Genomic DNA, 19,306 nt, shown 5'->3' with positions numbered 1-19,306 from the left:
ACAAGCTCGTAGCGCGTCAGTGGCGCGCTATGAGCTTGTAGATCTGCTATTTTTCAATAGCTAAATTATAGCATAATGTTTAAAACACCAAAAGGGGTTCCCGCCCAAAATGGGTTTGGGCTGGGAATGGTAATGAGAAACATTCAAAGAAGTAACAAAAGTAAACACATAAACGTGGCAAACAATGTCGTTGAACATATATGGCTAACACACATTTTTGTACATGTTCATTCATAGCATAGTTACAACTTTCTACGTTTCTTTCTCCAGACTGCTCGCCTCAAATAATCGCTCCGATGCACATGAAAATTCGGCAACCATGAAAGGAGAGGTGAGTACTACTGCACCACGCAATGTTTGCCAGGTGTTGTTTGGACTGCATGCAAATTATGTCGACGTGGAATGCGAGCTTCACAGCATAACTAGAGAGACATGACCGAACATCAGCACCTAATAACCTAAGTGAACTTGAATTGGACCATAAAGAAAGATTTCTAGGTTCAACCGCATGAACTCTAGAGTTCCTCTTCTGAACATGGCTTGTTTTACGACGCGTTGTATGCTTGTAGATTGGCTATTTAAAGACATTTGGTGTAGAGTAGAGCTCAGTAGACTATAGAGGGAAGAAAGGAGGGGGCCCAAGTATAGACCCCTGGGGCACCACGGTATAATTATGTGTTAGCCTCCTGACAACCTTCTGTCATGTCGTATTACGTATTGATTATTCATGTTCAGGAAAAGTATAATATTGCAGGCGCTATGGAGATTGTAACTGCATAAATGTGTCATGTAAATGCGATATTTCGGTGGAGACATTTGTGTATCTGTATGCCTGCTGAAGGTCTATGACTTACTTATACTATACTGTACATTGCATTCAATTTTGGAGGTTTCCACTCTCCAAGCTCCGGCACGTCATGGAACAACTCTTCACAATTTGTATTTGTGAAACGATAGATTGCAGGAAACGGCTAGTACACTATATCCTCAAATTAAGTCCAGATCTGTTTCTTAAACTTTGAATTTCCAGTCATTTTTATCTTGGTTATCTTGGCATACTTGATACGAGTCCAAAGTATCTCTGTGCAATGATAGATTATCTTCATTCGTGAGAAAAAAAAATGTCATTCTTAATATGCTTTATCTATTGCCTTTTATCTGCATATGAAAACTGGGAGACGGTGTGTGTGAAAGTGGAGCGTTCTCATGGAAACATTATGAAAGCTGGTAGACGGTGTGTTATAGCGGTTCTCATGGAACATTGGGTGTGACTCGGATTGAAGTAATCACGAACATATGTGGTGGTGTGCACTCTTCGTTGGTTTGATGCTACACGTGTGATCCTTAAAAAGTGTGATGTAAAATAATAAGGCCTTTTAAAATAACGTGCAAAGTCTAAAATGTAGGCCTACTGTAGGCTATATGCTTCAAAGGTCTTAAAAATGCCCCTGGTAAAATTTGATGTAGATTTGTTTTTCTTGCGTTGATCTTAACCACTGAATGCCAGTAGGGTTATTATTGTGAATAGCCAATGTACAAGCTCACAGCGCGTCCGGCTATTTTCCCCCGAATGTACTCCCCCAGAATAGGAACGCTAGTATTATTCACGTCATTTATTCTGACTGGCATGAAAGTCTGAAGAAGTCTTAAATATAAGTCGCCTAACTCTGCAGAAACTCCGTGTCACTCTTCCTTCTCCCTCTGCAGTCAGCAGCGCTGCAGAAGAAACTCCACCATCTGGAGGAGCACCTCAACAACGAGATGCAGTCCAAAGACGAACTAGAGCACAAATACAGGTAAACGTTTGGAACCATTCAAAAAGGGCGTCTGTAAATCAGGAGGTAGAGCAGGTCATCCAATGATCCCTGGGTCGGCGGTTCGAATCCCGGCTCCTCATGTCCACATGTCGAGGTGTCCTTGGGCAAGACACCCTACATTGCCTCCAATGAGTCGGTCGGTGTGAGCTTGCCACCATTGTTGTGTTAATTAGTGAGTGAGGACGCTGGCGTCGACTGTTCGCCGCTTCATGAATGAATGAACCATTGTAAAGCGCTTTGAGCACTTGGAAAAGCTCTATTAAAATGCAATTCTTTAAAAATGCAATTCATTACAAATATCAGTCCTAGCAGTGAAAAACAAATGAATATTCAACACTTTCTCGCATGATGGTGTCTTGCAAAAGTAGCAAAAAATAGCCATCTGTACAAGCTTTCAACGCATTGCGCTTGTAGATCTTCTCTTCTTTTTGGGAAAATGTTCGAAAAGGACATGCCCAAAAAAGGGAGGCCAGGTTTAATGGGGTGTTTCTGTGGGTATTATAAATATTGAACCTGTATTAACAAGTAACAATATATTGTGACTAAATAACTATATCCAGGTTCTTTTTTTTTCATCTCCTGGAAAAGTACCAGTTTTGGACATGCTAGTTTTCCACCCGATATGCTTAAGACTTGGATGTTCACGTTCGCTCGTCACCGCAAAGCCTGATTTATGCTTGGTTGTGTGTGCCACTGTGTGCGACGAAAATAGACGATCGACAAGCTCACGGCACGTCGCAGCACGGCGAGTTGTGAGCTTGTACTTCGGCTTATTTTTGGAGACACTGAAGCGAGACACTGGCGCGTAACCGCCATGTATAAATCAGGCTTATTGGCTTAATACCGGAGCTGTTTTTATCATTCTGCCATGTTTTCTTTGCACAGGACGGCCACCGGTCGTCTAGAGAAGATCTCCAAAGAGCTGGAAGAAGAGGTAAGCTATTTATTTTTTAGACGTAGAGTAAAACGCAGAGGGACCTTCTATGACACCTGTTGCTGTTAATGTTTTTATTCATGGTGTACTGTTGCTGCCCTGTTTGACAAATCCTATTTTAGGCATGAAGGCCTTGCTCACTGCCTAGGCAGATCGCTCTTCTTCTGTTGTCGCTTGTCTGATTATACAGACTCAAATTGCTCTTTTGTTTTTCACAATACAGTTATCACAATATATAATGGAGCATTATTCCCCGGGTGACTGAATTTCTTCAGAAAACTAGCGGCAATCTATTTGTTCTGTACATCTAGTCTTCCAAACATTATATTCCAGTGGCAATTTAGGGATCCAATTCTTACAGAACTGATTACAGGCATTGTAAATGGTGTCTCACAGGAGTTTTGAGTAGCTCATCAAAACCATTGCCCCCGCCGGCGGGGGCAGCGGCTGTCCACCTGAACAGCTCTCAGCGGGTAAATGGAGACCCAATTGGTCTCCGGTTCCAACTCCGATGTTTTTTATTTTACCCCCTGGACCCCCCTGGGGTTTAAGAGGTTTTAAGCCTAATTTCTTTTTCAGCAAAAAAGTGATTATTATTATTATTATTATTAATGTATTAATTTATTAATAGTTTGACAATTTCTTTGCCGAAGAGAAGAAATATTTGTTCTCTCACGGGGATAGTCTAATGCATAGGGCATTCAAATACAGTAATGTACAATACAGTTAAGAATGCAGTGTAAATATTAATATTAGTTATGTTCTTCTTTATTCCCTGACATTTGACATTAAAACACGATACCACAGACAGTAAGACAAAGTACGAGGTAAAGAAAATAACATGGTACGATCCAGTACCAGTAAAAAAAAAAGTAACTTAACCCATTTTTGGCGGGCCCCTTTTGGTGTTAGCGTTATGTTATGCTTTAGCTATTTAAAAATAGCAGATCTACAAGCTCATAGTGCGCCACCGAGTGGCGCGCTACGAGCTTGTAGGTCTGCTATTTTTGAAAAATCAAAGAACGACTGACATAGAAACATAGCTTTTTCAGAAAACTGTCATTTTCAAACAGACATTTTTAGAATCTGATCTCAGGTCAAAATGGGTTAAAAGAACAGCTTTATCAAAGTTTTCCCGCGTTGCCGCTTGGCAGGTGAGCGGCAGAAAGAACCTGGAGTCTACTCTTCGGCAGCTGGAGAGGGAGAAGGCCCTGCTGCAGCACAAGAGTCTGGAGAGCAACCGCAAGGCGGAGAGCGAGGCCGACCGCAAGCGCTGCCTGGAGAACGAAGGTACACGGCGGAATATATTATATCGTTGATGGATGGGGATCTAGCCAGTGTTGTTTTTGGAAGCACATTTTGGTTTTAGTCATAGTCACAAAGGGTGGGCCTTGATGCCGTCGTAAATTACAGTTTTTTTCACTTGCTGAAAATTGCCGATTTATTTATTTTCAGCATGCAACTAATTGCGAACGCAATGAGCACTAACTATGAGACCCTGCAGATCATGTCTGTGTGTGTGTCTGTCTGTGTGTCTGTCCCGCTGTGACACCACCCGCCCGCCACCAGAGGGCGCAGCTGTAGCACACACACACACACACACACACACACACACACACACACACACACAGGGCGCAGCTGTAGCACACACACACAACCACACACACACACACACACACACACACACACACACACAAACAACCACACACACACACGAGCTGCGTTCGCTTCCCGCGTTTGCGCGTCTTACTTGTTGTAAAATGACTTATAGTGGATCTCTTATCCACTAGTCCAGGGGTTCTTAACCCGTGGGTCGCGACCCCTCGTTGAATATGTAAAAAAAAAGAAGAAAGAAAACTCCCCAAGGAACCCCCGGGGACCCCCACATGGTAACTGTCTTTTCTCGACCGTTTCGGATGTGTGGCGGCTAGCCGGAACCGGGCCGGCAGCCTGGCTGCGTTCTGGGTCTGGAACTTCCGGGGACCCCACACGGAGTTGCACCACTCACTTCACACGGGTGTGATTTTAGGATTACACACGCCTCAAGCTCAATACATTTAACAGTGCAACATGCTTGCACGGTGCATAATTCCACAGCCCTACTTTTCCTTTCGTTGTGCTTCTGGAAAACCTTTATTTTTTTATTTTTTTTACCATAATTATGTAAATGATACGTTATGGTCTCTGATAAATACACTTGTTATGGTGGACCGCAAGAAATGCACACTTGCGATATACAGGATCAGACTTGGATAATAACTTTAAACAGATAATAACTTTAAACCATGTCTGATGACACACACACATCAATAAAAATAAGATAGAATCTCAATTCTGCTTTTGTTCTAACTGTGTCATAACGTTTCCATGTTTGTGGACATGCTGCAGTTTGGAGGGTATTATCATGTCCTGTGTGGTCAAATGTGACTGAACTTTAGTTTCAGTTAATGCTATGTAATGTATTTCATTACTTTGAGAAGATTCAAATCCTTTGGGGGGTTGTTGTCACTTTGGGAGAAGAACATCCTCGTTGTATTGATCGAACTGAGAGATAATCCAACCCCGGGACGTGGTTGAGGTTTTGGCTCGTGTGTGCTCAAACAACAGTGGACAGTCACAGTGTATGGTTGAGGTTTTTTAGATCATACAGTTTGTGTTGCTCTCTGCTCTTAACAGTGAACTGTGGTTGAGGTTTAAAGCTCAGCGTTGCTCTCGGACAGAAATCTCCATATTCTAACTTTTTGTGTGTTTTTTTTTCTTTTCAAAAATTAATGCCCTACCGTTTTCAACCCATTTCATATCAGGGTCCATTATTTCTCAGACCCAAGACTAAAGAATATTTTGTTATCGTTGGATAAGACATTGTCCACAATGGTGTAGTTGTGTAGAATTCTTGTAAATTAAGTAATGCAGATGTTTACAATAATTTAACTCTTGAGAGTGTAAAATGACACCAAATGGACCCAGCTCGCAAGAGTTAAAGATCTAATAAGGGTCCATTTGGTTACCAACTCCCCCATCTTGTAGCTGGGGACCACCTGGAACCCCCTCAAGGCCCACTGGTGGTCCCCGGACCACTAGTTCATAACCACTGTTCTGCAGCGTCACACAAAAGCATCGAAAGCCCGAAACGCTATATTCTTGGACGTGAATCGTGAAAAGCAACGGTTTTGAACTTTGAACTTCCACCCGACAGAGACGTCATCCAGTCATGTGTTGCTCTGTGCTCGTTAACAGTGAACAGCCTGCGAGACCAGCTGGACGACATGAAACGAAGGAACCAGAACTCACACATCTCCAACGAGAAGAACATCCACCTTCAGAAACAGGTGAGCCACCTAACGCCTCCTAGAATATATTTTTAATATATATATATATATATATATATATATTATATATTCTTTTTTAAATAAATTGTAATAACATAATTGATCTTTTTGGGAAAACAATGACATTTTATTGAGTTAACCTGGCATCAATATTTTGGGCATACCGTTATAGAAGTGTGTGTGTATGTGTGTATATGTATATATATATATATATATGGCAGATCTGATGGGTCAAAAATGGACCAAGTGCAGATCCCTGGGGGACTCCGGTGTTTAATTTATACTCCGTCACTCATATGACTGCTTCGCTTAAAAAAAATAGAAGACAAGCTCACAACGCAGGAAGGATGTGTGTAGATTTGTGCACATTTTTGAGCGACATGTTGTATAAACCAAGCTCAAGGCTTGCGAAAATAAATGCAGTCAATAAAGTTATGCTTAAAACTTAAAATGCCACTAGTGAAATAAAAGCGTACCAAATGCGTACGTTTAGTGTCCGTTTAGTATAGAGGGTTTTAAGTACTGCATTTGCAGCTCAACAAAAGCAAATTCATCCTAGCGCGTGACAGTCCTTGACGGAGCACAATTACACAAATACTTTTTAAATATCCGCGACACGATTATGGTGAGCGGTATTCAGTGTTGTTTTTGGCAGCAAATGTCTATTTTAGTTTAGCCATAGTCTTTGGGATGAAACCTCGTTTAGTTTTAGTCATATTTTAGTCACCTGGAATTTTTTTGATTCCAGTTGATTTAGTCAAGGGCCTTGATGCCGTTGTAATAATAAAAATAGCCGATCTACAAGCTCACAGATTGGCTATTTTCAGCATGCAACCAAGTGTAAAATGACTTATACTGGATCTCCTGTCCAGTGTCCACAAGTCCCTTCCTAACATTTTAGTCAAAATTTTATTTGTTGACGAAATTGTCAATATATTTAGTCTTAGTCATCATAGCTTAGTTCTTTTTAGTTTCCATTTAGTTTTCGTCAGTGAAAAAAGCTAGTCGACGAACATTTTTCGTCTTCGTTTTAGTCGACGGAATCAACACTGGCGGTATTGTCATTATTCTTATTTTTGTATCGCGACAAACGATAATCCCCGCGGCCGCTTTCAGCTGGAGGAGGCCAACACGCTGCTGCGGGCCGAGTCGGAGGCGGCGGCGCGCCTGCGCAAGTCGCAGACGGATGGCAGCAAGCAGCTGCAGCAGATGGAGGCCAACGGGCGCGAGCTGCAGGACAAGTGCTGCATGCTGGAGCGCTCCAAGCTGAGCCTGGAGAAGGAGTGCATCGGCCTGCAGGCCGCCCTGGAGGCCGAGCGGAGGGAGCACAGCCAGGGCTCCGAGACCATCACCGACCTGATGGGTGAGAGAGCGAGAGGGACGGACGGAAGGCTAATACGGCTGTCACGATTATGACGTTTTACTTGACGATTAATTGGCTCTATGCCCATTATACTGTATCATTTCGGAAATAACTCTTCCAACTTCCAGGGCCCTTTCCCTGCTTCCTTCACAGGTGTTACAGATGATACTAAAGTAATTATTAAGGCTATGTTCCATTTAGTGTACAGTGGTTCTCAAACCTTTTCATTTCAAGTGAGCCTTGCCGAGCTATGAGGCACATATCTGGCAGGAGCCTATCTCCTGTTTCTGTAGCGTGAGGCAGCTTGATGTACAAGTACACCCCCTGGACATGACGCTAGTATATGGAAATAATGACTAATAACTTGCTTGAGAGTTGAGTATCCAGAATCTCAACAAAAAACATTGGCGTGTGAAAGAGACAAAGGAAAACGGTGAAATGAACTGGGTCATCAGAGCAAAGAATCTTTTGAGTGGCAGAGAATCCAAACTGAGGGGCAGAATGAGTGAGCGAGCATGCATGTATATTTTCCTGAGAGACGGACTGTAAGGAGAAAACTTTCGCACACCTATAAATCAGGTGTATGCACAGGTGCGTAGGCCAGTGGACATCAATGAAAGCAATACTGTGCACACTGTGTATTTGCTCGGTACATGAGTAATTTCTTATTTAATGAAGCAACGTTTCGGTCCCTCCGGACCTTTCTGAGGCATCAAGGAAGGATGCCTGAGGAAGGTCCGGAGAGACCCAAGACACGTCACTCACACTGCACGTGCATGATGTGAACACATTTTCCAGACTCACTCGGTGACCACTCTGCCTTTCTCTCTCTCTCAACGCTGACCTGGGCTTTGTGCAGGACGCATTTCTGGCCTAGAGGACGAGGTGCGGCAGGCGAGACAGGCTCTGTCCAAAGCGGACGCGGAGAAGAGACAGCTCCAAGAGAAACTCACGGATCTGGAGAAGGTACTCCCACGTTGACGTTTGTCACATTTCTCAATTAAAGATTTGTTTTTGGCTTTTTGCCTTTATTGATAGTAATTAGTGAAGACAGACAGGAAAGTGGGAAGGATAGAGACATGCAGCAAAGGTCGTCATGAACGGGACTCGAACACAAGACAGGCTAGAGCCTACTGTATATGTGGCATGCGCATGGACCACTAGGTATATCTCAATTGTTTCTTACCTGTCAGTCAGTTCTTAAAGCTGCACCAAGTCAGTGCTTCCCATACACATTTGTATAGGTCTCTTTATTTTTTGCTTCCTACATTATGTTTTTTATTATTATTTGAATGAATCATTTAAAACACAATTCAGTAATTTCATAAAGAAATCAAAGAAAACTCTTAAGAAATTCCATAAATTAGCATTCCATAAAATGCTTGCAGGTTACTGTTATTGTTACACTAGTAACTCTAGGCCGTCTTTCACCGTGCAGGAGAAGAGCAACAAGGAGATCGATCTCACCTACAACCTGAAGGTCCTGCAGCAAGGCCTGGAGCAGGAGGAGGCGTCCCACAAGGCCACCAAAGCTCGCCTGGCCGACAAGAGCAAGATCACCATCGACGGAGCCAAGTCTGAATCCATGAAGGGTGAGAGCTGTGGCCGCCAAGGGCCGGCCGGGGGGTTGGAACCGTATCAATTATTGGCGGGCAGTCGTCCATTCCACAACATTGTTTACTCTTCAGTCTTAACCCATTTAGACCGGTTACACCTTTCAGACGTTGTTCTGAATGCCTCATTTTAGTTGTTGCTATTTTATCACTTTTGTCAAGCAGAAACCTCTTATCCCCATATAATGTTTGGGAGAAATTATATCCTCCTATAAACTCACAATGCGTTGTGACGCGACGCATTGTGAGCTTGTAGATTTTCACAATATTTAAAAACTTTGAAATGAGACATTCTGTATGAAGAGTACTTTCTCCTTTTTGGTACTTCAAGTACATTTTGATAGCCAACAACTTTTGTACTTTTTACTGAAGTACATTTTTTTTATTCCGGACTGTTTACTAGTTCTACATTGCAGTATTGATACTTTTTATTAAAAGTTAAATCTATGAGTACTTTTTCCACCACTGTTTATGATGCATCAACATGAGGAAACATAAGGCTGAGGGAACATAGGATCTATTTTAGGCTGAGGGAACAGAGGGCTGAGGGAACATAGGATCTATTTTGGGCTGAGGGAACACAGGATCTATTTTGGGCTGAGGGAACAGAGGACTGAGGGAACAGAGGATCTATTTTGGGCTGAGGGAACAGAGGGCTGAGGGAACAGAGGATCTATTTTGGGCTGAGGGAACAGAGGGCTGAGGGAACAGAGGATCTATTTGGGGCTGAGGGAACAGAGGGCTGAGGGAACAGAGGATCTATTTTGGGCTGAGGGAACAGAGGATCTATTTTGGGCTGAGGGAACAGAGGGCTGAGGGAACATAGGATCTATTTTAGGCTGAGGGAACAGAGGGCTGAGGGAACATAGGATCTATTTTAGGCTGAGGGAACAGAGGATCTATTTTGGGCTGAGGGAACAGAGGGATGAGGGAACAGAGGATCTATTTTGGGTTGAGGGAACATAGGATCTATTTTGGGCTGAGGGAACATAGGATCTATTTTGGGCTGAGGGAACATAGGATCTATTTTGGGCTGAGGGAACATAGGATCTATTTTGGGCTAAGGGAACATAAAAGTAAAAGCCTTTTTTCCCACCACTGCCCTGCCTGCAGAGCTGGAGCAGAAGCTGGCGGAGGAGCGCGCCGCCAAGCTGCGTCTGGAGAACCGCATGCTGGAGCTGGAGAAGCACAGCAGCATGACGGACTGCGACTACAAGCAGGCGCTGCAGAAACTGGACGAGCTGCGCAGCACCAAGGACAGGCTCACAGAGGAGGTGTGTGTGTGTGTGTGTGTGTGTGTGTTGTTAAAACGTTATTGATTTTGTTAATTTTTTTATTTGAATGTTAATCTCTCAACTTGTCAAGTCAGCTACATTATTGTATCAGGGAACCTCATGAAACAGCGTGGTAAGTGTGACATCTAGTGGCTGAATGTTGTCAGGTTTCAAAACTTTTTAGAGATTATGGTCTCCATTTTCATCGCTGCTAAACCCCTTATCCCTAAACTTCTTGTAGAGCTTGTAGACTGGCCATTTTAACTATTCGATAATGTTTTGCAAAATAGTAAAAAAAAAATAAGGGGTTTAGCGGTAACGAAAATGGAGCACATAGGGCTCCATTTTCGTCACAGCTGAAACCCTTATCCCTAAACTTCTTTGCCTTTTTTTACTATTTTGAAAAACATTTTTGAATAGTTCAACTAGCCAATCTACATTGACACGTTGTGAGCTTGTAGACTGGCCATTTTAACTATTCAAAAATGTTTTGCAAAATAGGAAAACAAAGGCAAAGAAGTTTATGGATAAGGGGTTTAGCGGTGACGAAAATGGAGCCCTAAATGTTTGCCCAGGACCCAAACTACTAGTGATTAGTGAAACTGAAAATAGAACATCTACAAGCGCACAGAGTGTCACAAGCTTGTAGATCAGCTATTTTCACTACTTCTTAATTATTATTCGTTTTTTTTGTTTTGGAATTTCGTGGCCAAACCGCACCAATGCAAGTCCTTGGTTTCATGGTGTCATGCAACTACATGCAACTACTCGCAACAGTTTGGTTGCAACTTGATTTTTAATTGAGTCGTGACGCATAAGAAATTGGTCCGTAACCGTAAGCCACAAATCCCGAGCCACTTTTTGGGAAACAGTGGTTTAGTTTAGCCATGCAGGTTGGTAACAGGAGCACGTGTGAACTTGCAACAGACAACGAACAGACATTCCCCACTTGCTTCTCCCTATCCCATCCAATCTCTCTCTCTCTCTCTCCCCCCCCCCCCCACCTTCCCTCCAGGTCAAAAACCTGACCCTGAAGATCGAGCAGGAGACTCAGAAGCGCAGCCTGACGCAGAACGACCTGAAGGCCCAGAACCAGCAGCTGAACTCGCTGCGTACGTCGGAGAAGCAGCTGAAGCAGGAGACCAACCACCTGCTGGACATCAAGCGCAGCCTGGAGAAACAGACGCAGGAGCTCCGCAAGTCAGTCCTCGTTCCGTTTGTCACCCGTGTTGATTTTTGACAAGCAACATTTTTATTGTAGTTTTAGTCATAGTCTCTTGAATGGTTTTCATTTACTTCTAGTCACATTTTAGTCACCTGGAATGTTTTAGTGGACTAAATATCATAAGAATTTAGTCGACTAAATCTACAGTTGATTTAGTCGACTAAAACGTATTTTGGCGGGCCTTGATGCCGTCCATCTTAATGGCTGATTTTACACTTGCTGAAAATAGCCGCTACAGCTGTGAGCTTGTAGATATTATAGATATATTATTTTCAGCATGCAACCAAGTGTAAAATGACTTATACTGGATCTCAATTATAATTTTTGCATAATCGTCAATCGTTTCCATGTTGAAGAATGTTTGATGTTGAAACATTATTTTCAAAATCACACGTGTGTGCGTGGCTGCTCAACAGTGACATTTAGGTCACCCAGCACCGGTATTGCAACTGTTTCTACTCTAAACGGACATAAATCGGGACATACTGTACATAGACACACACGGCCAGTTATTGGAGCCGTGCCCACCGCTCAAAAATAGCAGACCTACAAGCTTACAACAGGTCACTTCGTGACATGTTATAAGCGTGTAGATTATACTATTTCCGATATTTGGGAATTTGTTTGCAAATAAAACAATATTAAAAACAGCCCAGTGTTTAGAAATGGAGAAGAACACTGATAGAAAGACTGTAAAATGAACTAAATATTAGTTTTTTTTCCCCCCTCCACAGGGAACGACTAGACTCAGATGGCCAAATGAAGGAACTTCAAGAGCAGCTGGAAGCCGAGCAGTATTTTTCTGTGAGTGTTATTCGCTGCTGTGTTATTGAAACCGCTGTGGTTAAAGAAATGACTCCGTACTTCAAGGCTTATTATATGCAGACATATGTGGGTGTTTGTAGGCCTCAACCAGACAGTATTTATGCTGTCCACTCTGCATCCGTTTGATGGCGCGCCTCCTTGTTCGCGGAACTCGAGTCGAATTTAAAGTTCATATATTTTTCCAATGCATTTTCTTTTTTTCTCTCGCAACACATAATGCCTTAATGGATTGCTGAGTCCATTAAGGATGGACCACTTATATATACATACACAATGAAGACATTAGTTATTAATGTAATACATGTTTAATCCAGTGGTCTTTATCTGTATGTCTCATTTAAACTTCTCGACTCTGTCCGGTGAAAACCTCATATGTCCAAAGACGAGCTTGAAACGCTTGGGAATCTGCTACTTTTGATGCTTTTGTGTGACACTGTAGTATGATCAATTCCGTTTCAAGCAATAAGTTACCGAACGCAAGACATGGGTCTATTCATGCTAGATGTTGAAGTTAGGATTTGCAGGTGCTTTGCAGACATTGTATAAAACTCAGGTGATATGAACTGTTGCTGTCGACCAAAAGCCTCTTCTTTCTTTTTTTTATATATATATGTTTTTATCCCACGATTTTGTAACCCATTTTTCACCCCTGTGTCAATCATCTAATGTGATCCTGGGCTCTACACACCCTCCACCAACCTAGTCCCCATATATGGGGGACAAGGGGAGAGCAACGGACTTGAACTCATGCTTCCTTCATGCCTGAGTGTCCAAGTTGCTCCTTTACACCTGACAGGGGGGAGTTTCCCTGGTTGGACGTAGCGCGTGGAAGGAACACGTTATTCCAACCAGTTCCTTTCCACTCCATCAGGCGCCCCGGCTAGCCAGGGGGAGGCAGTTTAGTGACCAGGATTGACCAAAAGCCTCTTCTAACTCGTTCTAACTTTTTGTATTTGTTTGGTAAATTAACACCATAGTTGATCATACTACAGCGTCACACAAAAGTAGCAGATTCACACATGCTGCATTTTGAGCTCGTATAATGTACAATTTAGGCTTTTGCTATTTTTGAATTTGAATTCTGAAAAGTCACAGTTTTGGACATTTCCACCCAACCGCCCTGATATATATATATATATTTATAGATATTGTATAGACTCACGTGTCATTATCTGAGATAATGGAAAAACAAATCATAATTGAGAGTGACCGAAGGGATATGATTCATAAATTACAATCAAAGAGGGAACAAGATATAAGACATATATCAGCCATCAACCCAGACCTATCTGTTCATCCACTCTATACCAGCAGCAGCAGTACACCTTATTACATTGAGGACTATTTGAGGATAACATTTTTTCCATGGGACACATTGTACGACGAAGAATAAATCAGGCATCACTGCGCTTCATTCACTGTGGAAGAGAGATGTATTTTGTTCGTTCGTGGCGATATTATGGACACGTACCTCCTCGACGTGATAATAACCAACTAAGCTATTGGAAGCAATTTTTCGTGGCACATTATGTTTAATCAAACAACAACAAGTTTCCTCAGTGTTTGTGTTAGGAGTTGGCACAGTGTCTGCTGTCTGTCTGCGTGCATAATCACCATGCAGTAGCTAGATGCGCGCTCCAGTGACGGCTGAGAAAGATTAGTTAATTTATACTCTCTACCTGGCAGCAGAACAAAAGCCACCTTATTAGCATTTGAATGAATACCTGTTCGCCCACCACCTCAGTGGCCCAAGCGCCCCCCACCCCCCGTAAAGGTGTGTGACTACGTGACAAAATGACCAGGGGGAGGGGATCTTCAGCCTTCATTTCAGTGGGTGCTTATTGGCTTATTATTTTGCCAGTGGGTGCTTAAGCTCTCAGGCACTCCCGGAGTTGACGCCGTTGGTTTGGACCCAATGTTTTAGACATTTGTGCCAAAGTAACTAACTACGTGTGTTTTGCAGACATTGTATAAGACTCAGGTGCGTGAGCTGAAGGAGGAGTGTGAGGAGAGGAACAAGCTCTACAAAGACATGCAGCAGTCACTGCAGGATCTGCAGGAGGAGAGGTGGGTTTACTGAGCCAGAGCTGCCAACCTGCTGCCTGCACACATTTTGTGTACCAACCACGCAATTCTAGGCGTATAGACACCTAGAATTGCGTGGTTGGTACACAAAATGTGTGCAGGTTGGTAGCTCTGCTGAGCTCTCAGTCTGCTTCTTTACCCCCATTAAGACTTGAGGTCGGTTAAAAAAAAGATCTTCTAAATCCTTACAGTTTTCTGTAAAAAGTGGTGTTCAAACTTTTTCATGTCAAGGAACCCAGGATGATATATGTACTTGGCGGCCGACCCTTACCTCAAACTATTTTCTTCCAGGGACCCCCAGAAGCAAACATTTGAGTTAAAAAACGTTTGCTGAGAAAGAAAAGAAAAGAAAGAATATATTCAAAGATTTGCACACATTTTCATGATTTTTCAAAAATAGCAGATCTACAAGCTTGTAGCGTGGCACTCTGTGCCATGCTATGAGCTTGTTGATCTGCTATTTTTCAACAGCTCAAGTTTAAAATAATGGTTAAAAGCTAAGCAGCTAAGCAGATGCGTTCTCAGGTCTTAATGGTTTAAGAGCAAAATGTTCTCCTGGGTTTCTAGGGACTCCCTGGCCACCCAGCTGGAGATGACGGTGACCAAGGCGGACTCGGAGCAGCTCGCGCGCTCCATCGCCGAGGAGCAGTACTCGGACCTGGAGAAGGAGAAGATCATGAAGGAGCTGGAGCTCAAGGAGATGATGGCCCGCCACCGCCAGGAGCTGTCCGAGAAGGACATCACCATCAGCTCGGTGAGAGAGAGACAGATAGATGGATAGATACCTTTTATTGATCTTTCACCTCCATGTTCTCCCCAGAATAGGGATGCTTGGGGTTCAAGTGGTTAACAAAAATGGCATTTTCAGAGTTTTAACCCATTTAGGTCTGAGGCCGTTTCTAAATCCTATGTTTTCTGAAAAACTTCAAAATCAAAATTCACAAAAATGTTATGCTGCAACTGTACATAGCCACAATAACTCCACAAGGGGTTCCTGTTCTGAAGGGTAAAAACACAAAAAAGGGATCCTGTCCTGCATATTTTGATTATCGCAATAATCTAGTTAATCGCAATCACTTTGGCCACAATTATCATTACATGGAATTTTCACATCATCCCATCCCGTAATGTCACGTCTTTATTTTCAGCAGGAAAAGTGCTCTAGTCAGGGATTTTTCATCATAACTAACATGCGCACACAGTGTGAACACAGCTTGTGGTATAATGAAAGGCCACTCTGTAATATATACAAATAAAATAAAACAGATGGAAGAAAAAGGCATTAGAAAGGCACACGGCCTTTCTAATAAAATCTCCACAGACATTCGTGACGCAATTTGGCTCTTTTTGAGTGGCTGTTCGACATTAAATGTTGCATGCCTGTTTTGTGTCTAACAAATGCTCATGTCACAAGGTTGAATTGAATGAAACGGGTAGATTTGAGCAGCAGTTTCATGACTCCAGGCAGATAAAAAAAAACAGCTCAATCTGTGTGCTGCTGTGGTTTGTGTGGTCGGCGTGTGTGCTGTAGTCATTTCCAGCATAGATGTATTTTGGTCACAACAGGATGAAGCAAACGCACTGCTCTCACCCTTTAAAGGTTTTCTGAGCTCAATTGCACCCAAAAAACGTGAACTTTAAATTTTCTGTGGTCTGGGGTTTTCTGGCCCAAACAAGTGCTCTGATTTGCCTGTGGACTGTGATGTAACAGTCCACACATCCCATATATGACATAACAATTTTCCAGTGGATGATTTCATTGCAGCTCAAAAGCACACAGAGAAAACCCCAGACCACACAAAATCCACTAAATGTTCAAAGTTCAGGTTGTGTGGGTGTTATTGAGGTAATGAAACGAAAATTAAATTAAATTAATTATTCTTTTATGAAATCAATTCCTGTGTTCTCTAACCGACACACCAGGTTAGGAATTTCAAGTTCAAACTGATACCCAGCGAAAATGAAAAATAAAAATAAGCAAATAATGAGACGATCAGAGACAGACGTGTAAACAAAGCAGCTAGAAACTAAAATGTGTAAAAATGAAATGCTAAGAAGTAGACTTAAAACGATTACAAACCCACATGGAACAATGGAGAGTGGTCATGGATTTTAACTGCAAATGATGACACTGAAACTCAACTTTAAAACATGCTGAAGGGCACTCTAGGCACGACAGGAAAAAGAAACATCAGATTTGACGCGGTCCTTTGTTTAGCGCTCATTAACAGGATTGTCCTTGTTTTCCTGCCACAGCTAGAGGAAGCTAATCGCACCCTGACCAGTGACGTGGCCAACCTCGCCAATGAGAAGGAAGAGCTCAACAACAAACTGAAGGAGACCCTGGAAGGTAACGCCTGCTACACCCTTCTACACTTCAAACTAGGCCCGTCGCAATTAGCACATAATCGTTTAAGCGCAGTTATTTTAGATAATCACTTTTTTTTTTCATTCGCTAATTGTCACAATTATGGTTGTCCCAATCCGATCACGTGATCGGAAATCAAGGACGATCACGTCATTTTCAAGTGTTCGGAATCAGATCGGGAGCAAAAAAACATGATTGAGACATCTCTAGTATCAATATTATATCCATGTCATGATATTAGACTGGATATTGTCTAATTTTGGATATTGTACTATAGTGATATTCTATCAAAATAATGATCGCGAGTCGGGACATTTGTTTGTTTGTCATGTTTATTTCGAATATGCCAATAAACAGAACAATTCCTTGCATTTCACAATGAAAAATAATTAAAATAAAATAGTTAACAAAAAAATAGCAAGAAGAAATAAAAGGAAAATAATAAAATAAATAAATCTAAGCATATCCGAAAAGGAGTGAGAAGAAGTAAAAACTTATAAACTCCCACCCCACTTTAACTGAAATTACTTTTCAGTTACACATACATCCATATTATACATATCCAAAGATTGTCTATTTTAATATATAGACAATTTAATACCAATATAACAAAACATTCTACACAAATATAATATATTTTGAGTACTCGTGAAATCAATTTTCTTCCTCCCTGTATCTTGTAAATATCATGTTTTTGTACATTGCTTTAAATTGATTGATGCTTGGACATTGCTTTTGTTCCTTGCTCAAGCTGTTCCAAAGTGTTACACCAGAAATGGAAATGCAGAAACTTTTCAATGTGGTATTACGATTTAAAGTTTTAAAGTTGAGTTCTCCCCTCAGATTATAACCCCCCTCCTGATCATGAAACAGATTTTGAATATTTGCTGGTAATTTATGGTTCTTGGCTTTTTACATTGTTATTGCTGTCTGGTACGCTACAATGTCTGTGAATTTGAGCAATTTTGATTGTATAAAAACTTCAAAAGTGGATTTGTGTGTTCCAGATAACCAACCTTGTGAATAGTCCTTATTGCTCTCTTTTGCAAAATGACAAGTGAATGAATTGATGTTTTGTAGTTGTTACCCCATACCTCAGCACAGTAATGGAAATATGTTTGTGATGTGTGTTTTCCAGCTAAGCCCATCGTCAATTGTCACACCTAGAAATTTGTTTTCGTGCACCCGTTCAATAGCAACCCCATCTATTTGGATATGTACTAGTGTTAGTCCTGCATTTACCAAATAGCATAGTCTTGCTCACATTTAAAGATAGTTTATTCTGATCAAACCATAATTTTAATTATGGATGGACATCCCTATAGAAATGTGTAAAGACCGTGAACTGTATAAAAATAAATTCCACTGCTGTGTTCATACTGACCGCCTGCGCTAAAACACAGAAAGGCCACACACTAAACGAAGCATTTCTACTTTTAAGTATTAAATATGGCCTATTTTGACAATAGTACATCTTGGATATAAATGTCTTGAGTTCGGTCATTGTGAGTCATGTCATTTAAGTTATTTGCCATTTCAGATCACGTGCAATTTCTGTTTACAAAGCCCTGAAAGCCAAACAGATTTTTTTTATGTCCCACTGTTCAATGGGCCTTCAAAATAAGGGTCTCTACTGAACAACCACTAGCAGTGCCGGAAGAATTTATATGTGCTGGCTAGTCAATGTGTTAATAATTAATATACCCTTTTGTAACTCTGACAAAAGTAACCACCTGGACCCGTAAACGTATTTGCACACAGCAAGAGTTAAATTAACACAAATGTATGTGTGTGTTTGTGCAGACGTGGAGCGGTCCCAGGACTGGGAGCAACAGATCAGCCTCATGAAGGCTACGTTTGAGAAGCAGCTGCAGTCAGAGAGGACACTGAAGACCCAGGTAGGAGTTCAACACAAGGACTTAATCCATTTAGCCCTGAGAACTGATTTACTCGTTTTCACGATTTTTCAGAAATGGCAGATCTACAAACTCATAGTGCAGAGCTCAGCGCAGCACTATGAGCTTGTAGATCTGCTATTTTTCGGAAAACAAACAACTAAAGTTTAACAATGTTTAAAGAAAGTGGTTAAAAGACATGTCTACAAAAGGGTTTTTGGGGTGTTCTCGGCACCACCTGGTGGGCAAAGTAGCAGGTAGGCTGACACATGCACAGACATCCTCAATGTTCTATATTTAAATGTAAGTGAAAGTAATATTCTTTGTTGAAATAAAAGGTTCTTTGTGGCATGCGCCTGGAGCCCTGGACCACTAGGCCAGCAGGCGCCCCAGCTCTTTAATATTTCAACCAATCTGTAGCGAGTACCCATTTATCAGCTTCCATTTTATAGTGATATAGTTCCAAATTTGTCTTCTCATTTCTTAGTGCCATCTCTTCCCATTTATCTCTTCCTGCTTATCCTGTGTTATGGCAGTCCTTGAAATTAAAAGTTTGAGAACCACCGGTATTGTAAAGG

General features: G+C 41.8%; 1 protein-coding gene across 3 annotated transcripts in view; it reads left to right on the top strand.

Annotated features, from left to right (window-relative positions):
• rock2a (rho-associated, coiled-coil containing protein kinase 2a) overlaps positions 1-19,306 on the top strand; it is a 65,387-nt gene that overhangs the window by 36,184 nt on the left and 9,897 nt on the right. For all 3 annotated transcript variants that reach the window (XM_083792635.1, XM_083792634.1, XM_083792633.1), the window contains exons 10-24: positions 271-331; positions 1,708-1,796; positions 2,703-2,751; positions 3,906-4,041; positions 5,989-6,080; positions 7,197-7,443; positions 8,303-8,409; positions 8,882-9,035; positions 10,170-10,330; positions 11,346-11,530; positions 12,290-12,359; positions 14,344-14,447; positions 15,033-15,219; positions 16,722-16,815; positions 18,637-18,731. In XM_083792635.1, coding sequence (XP_083648761.1) covers positions 271-331; positions 1,708-1,796; positions 2,703-2,751; positions 3,906-4,041; positions 5,989-6,080; positions 7,197-7,443; positions 8,303-8,409; positions 8,882-9,035; positions 10,170-10,330; positions 11,346-11,530; positions 12,290-12,359; positions 14,344-14,447; positions 15,033-15,219; positions 16,722-16,815; positions 18,637-18,731 — 1,831 coding nt within the window. The remainder of the gene's footprint in view (positions 1-270; positions 332-1,707; positions 1,797-2,702; positions 2,752-3,905; positions 4,042-5,988; positions 6,081-7,196; positions 7,444-8,302; positions 8,410-8,881; positions 9,036-10,169; positions 10,331-11,345; positions 11,531-12,289; positions 12,360-14,343; positions 14,448-15,032; positions 15,220-16,721; positions 16,816-18,636; positions 18,732-19,306) is intronic.

This window comes from Protomyctophum parallelum (genome assembly GCF_964188405.1).
Source record: "Protomyctophum parallelum genome assembly, chromosome: 20".
Classification (NCBI taxonomy): domain Eukaryota; kingdom Metazoa; phylum Chordata; class Actinopteri; order Myctophiformes; family Myctophidae; genus Protomyctophum; species Protomyctophum parallelum.
Note: the sequence above shows the minus strand (reverse complement) of the source record. Positions and strands in the feature narration are given on the sequence as shown.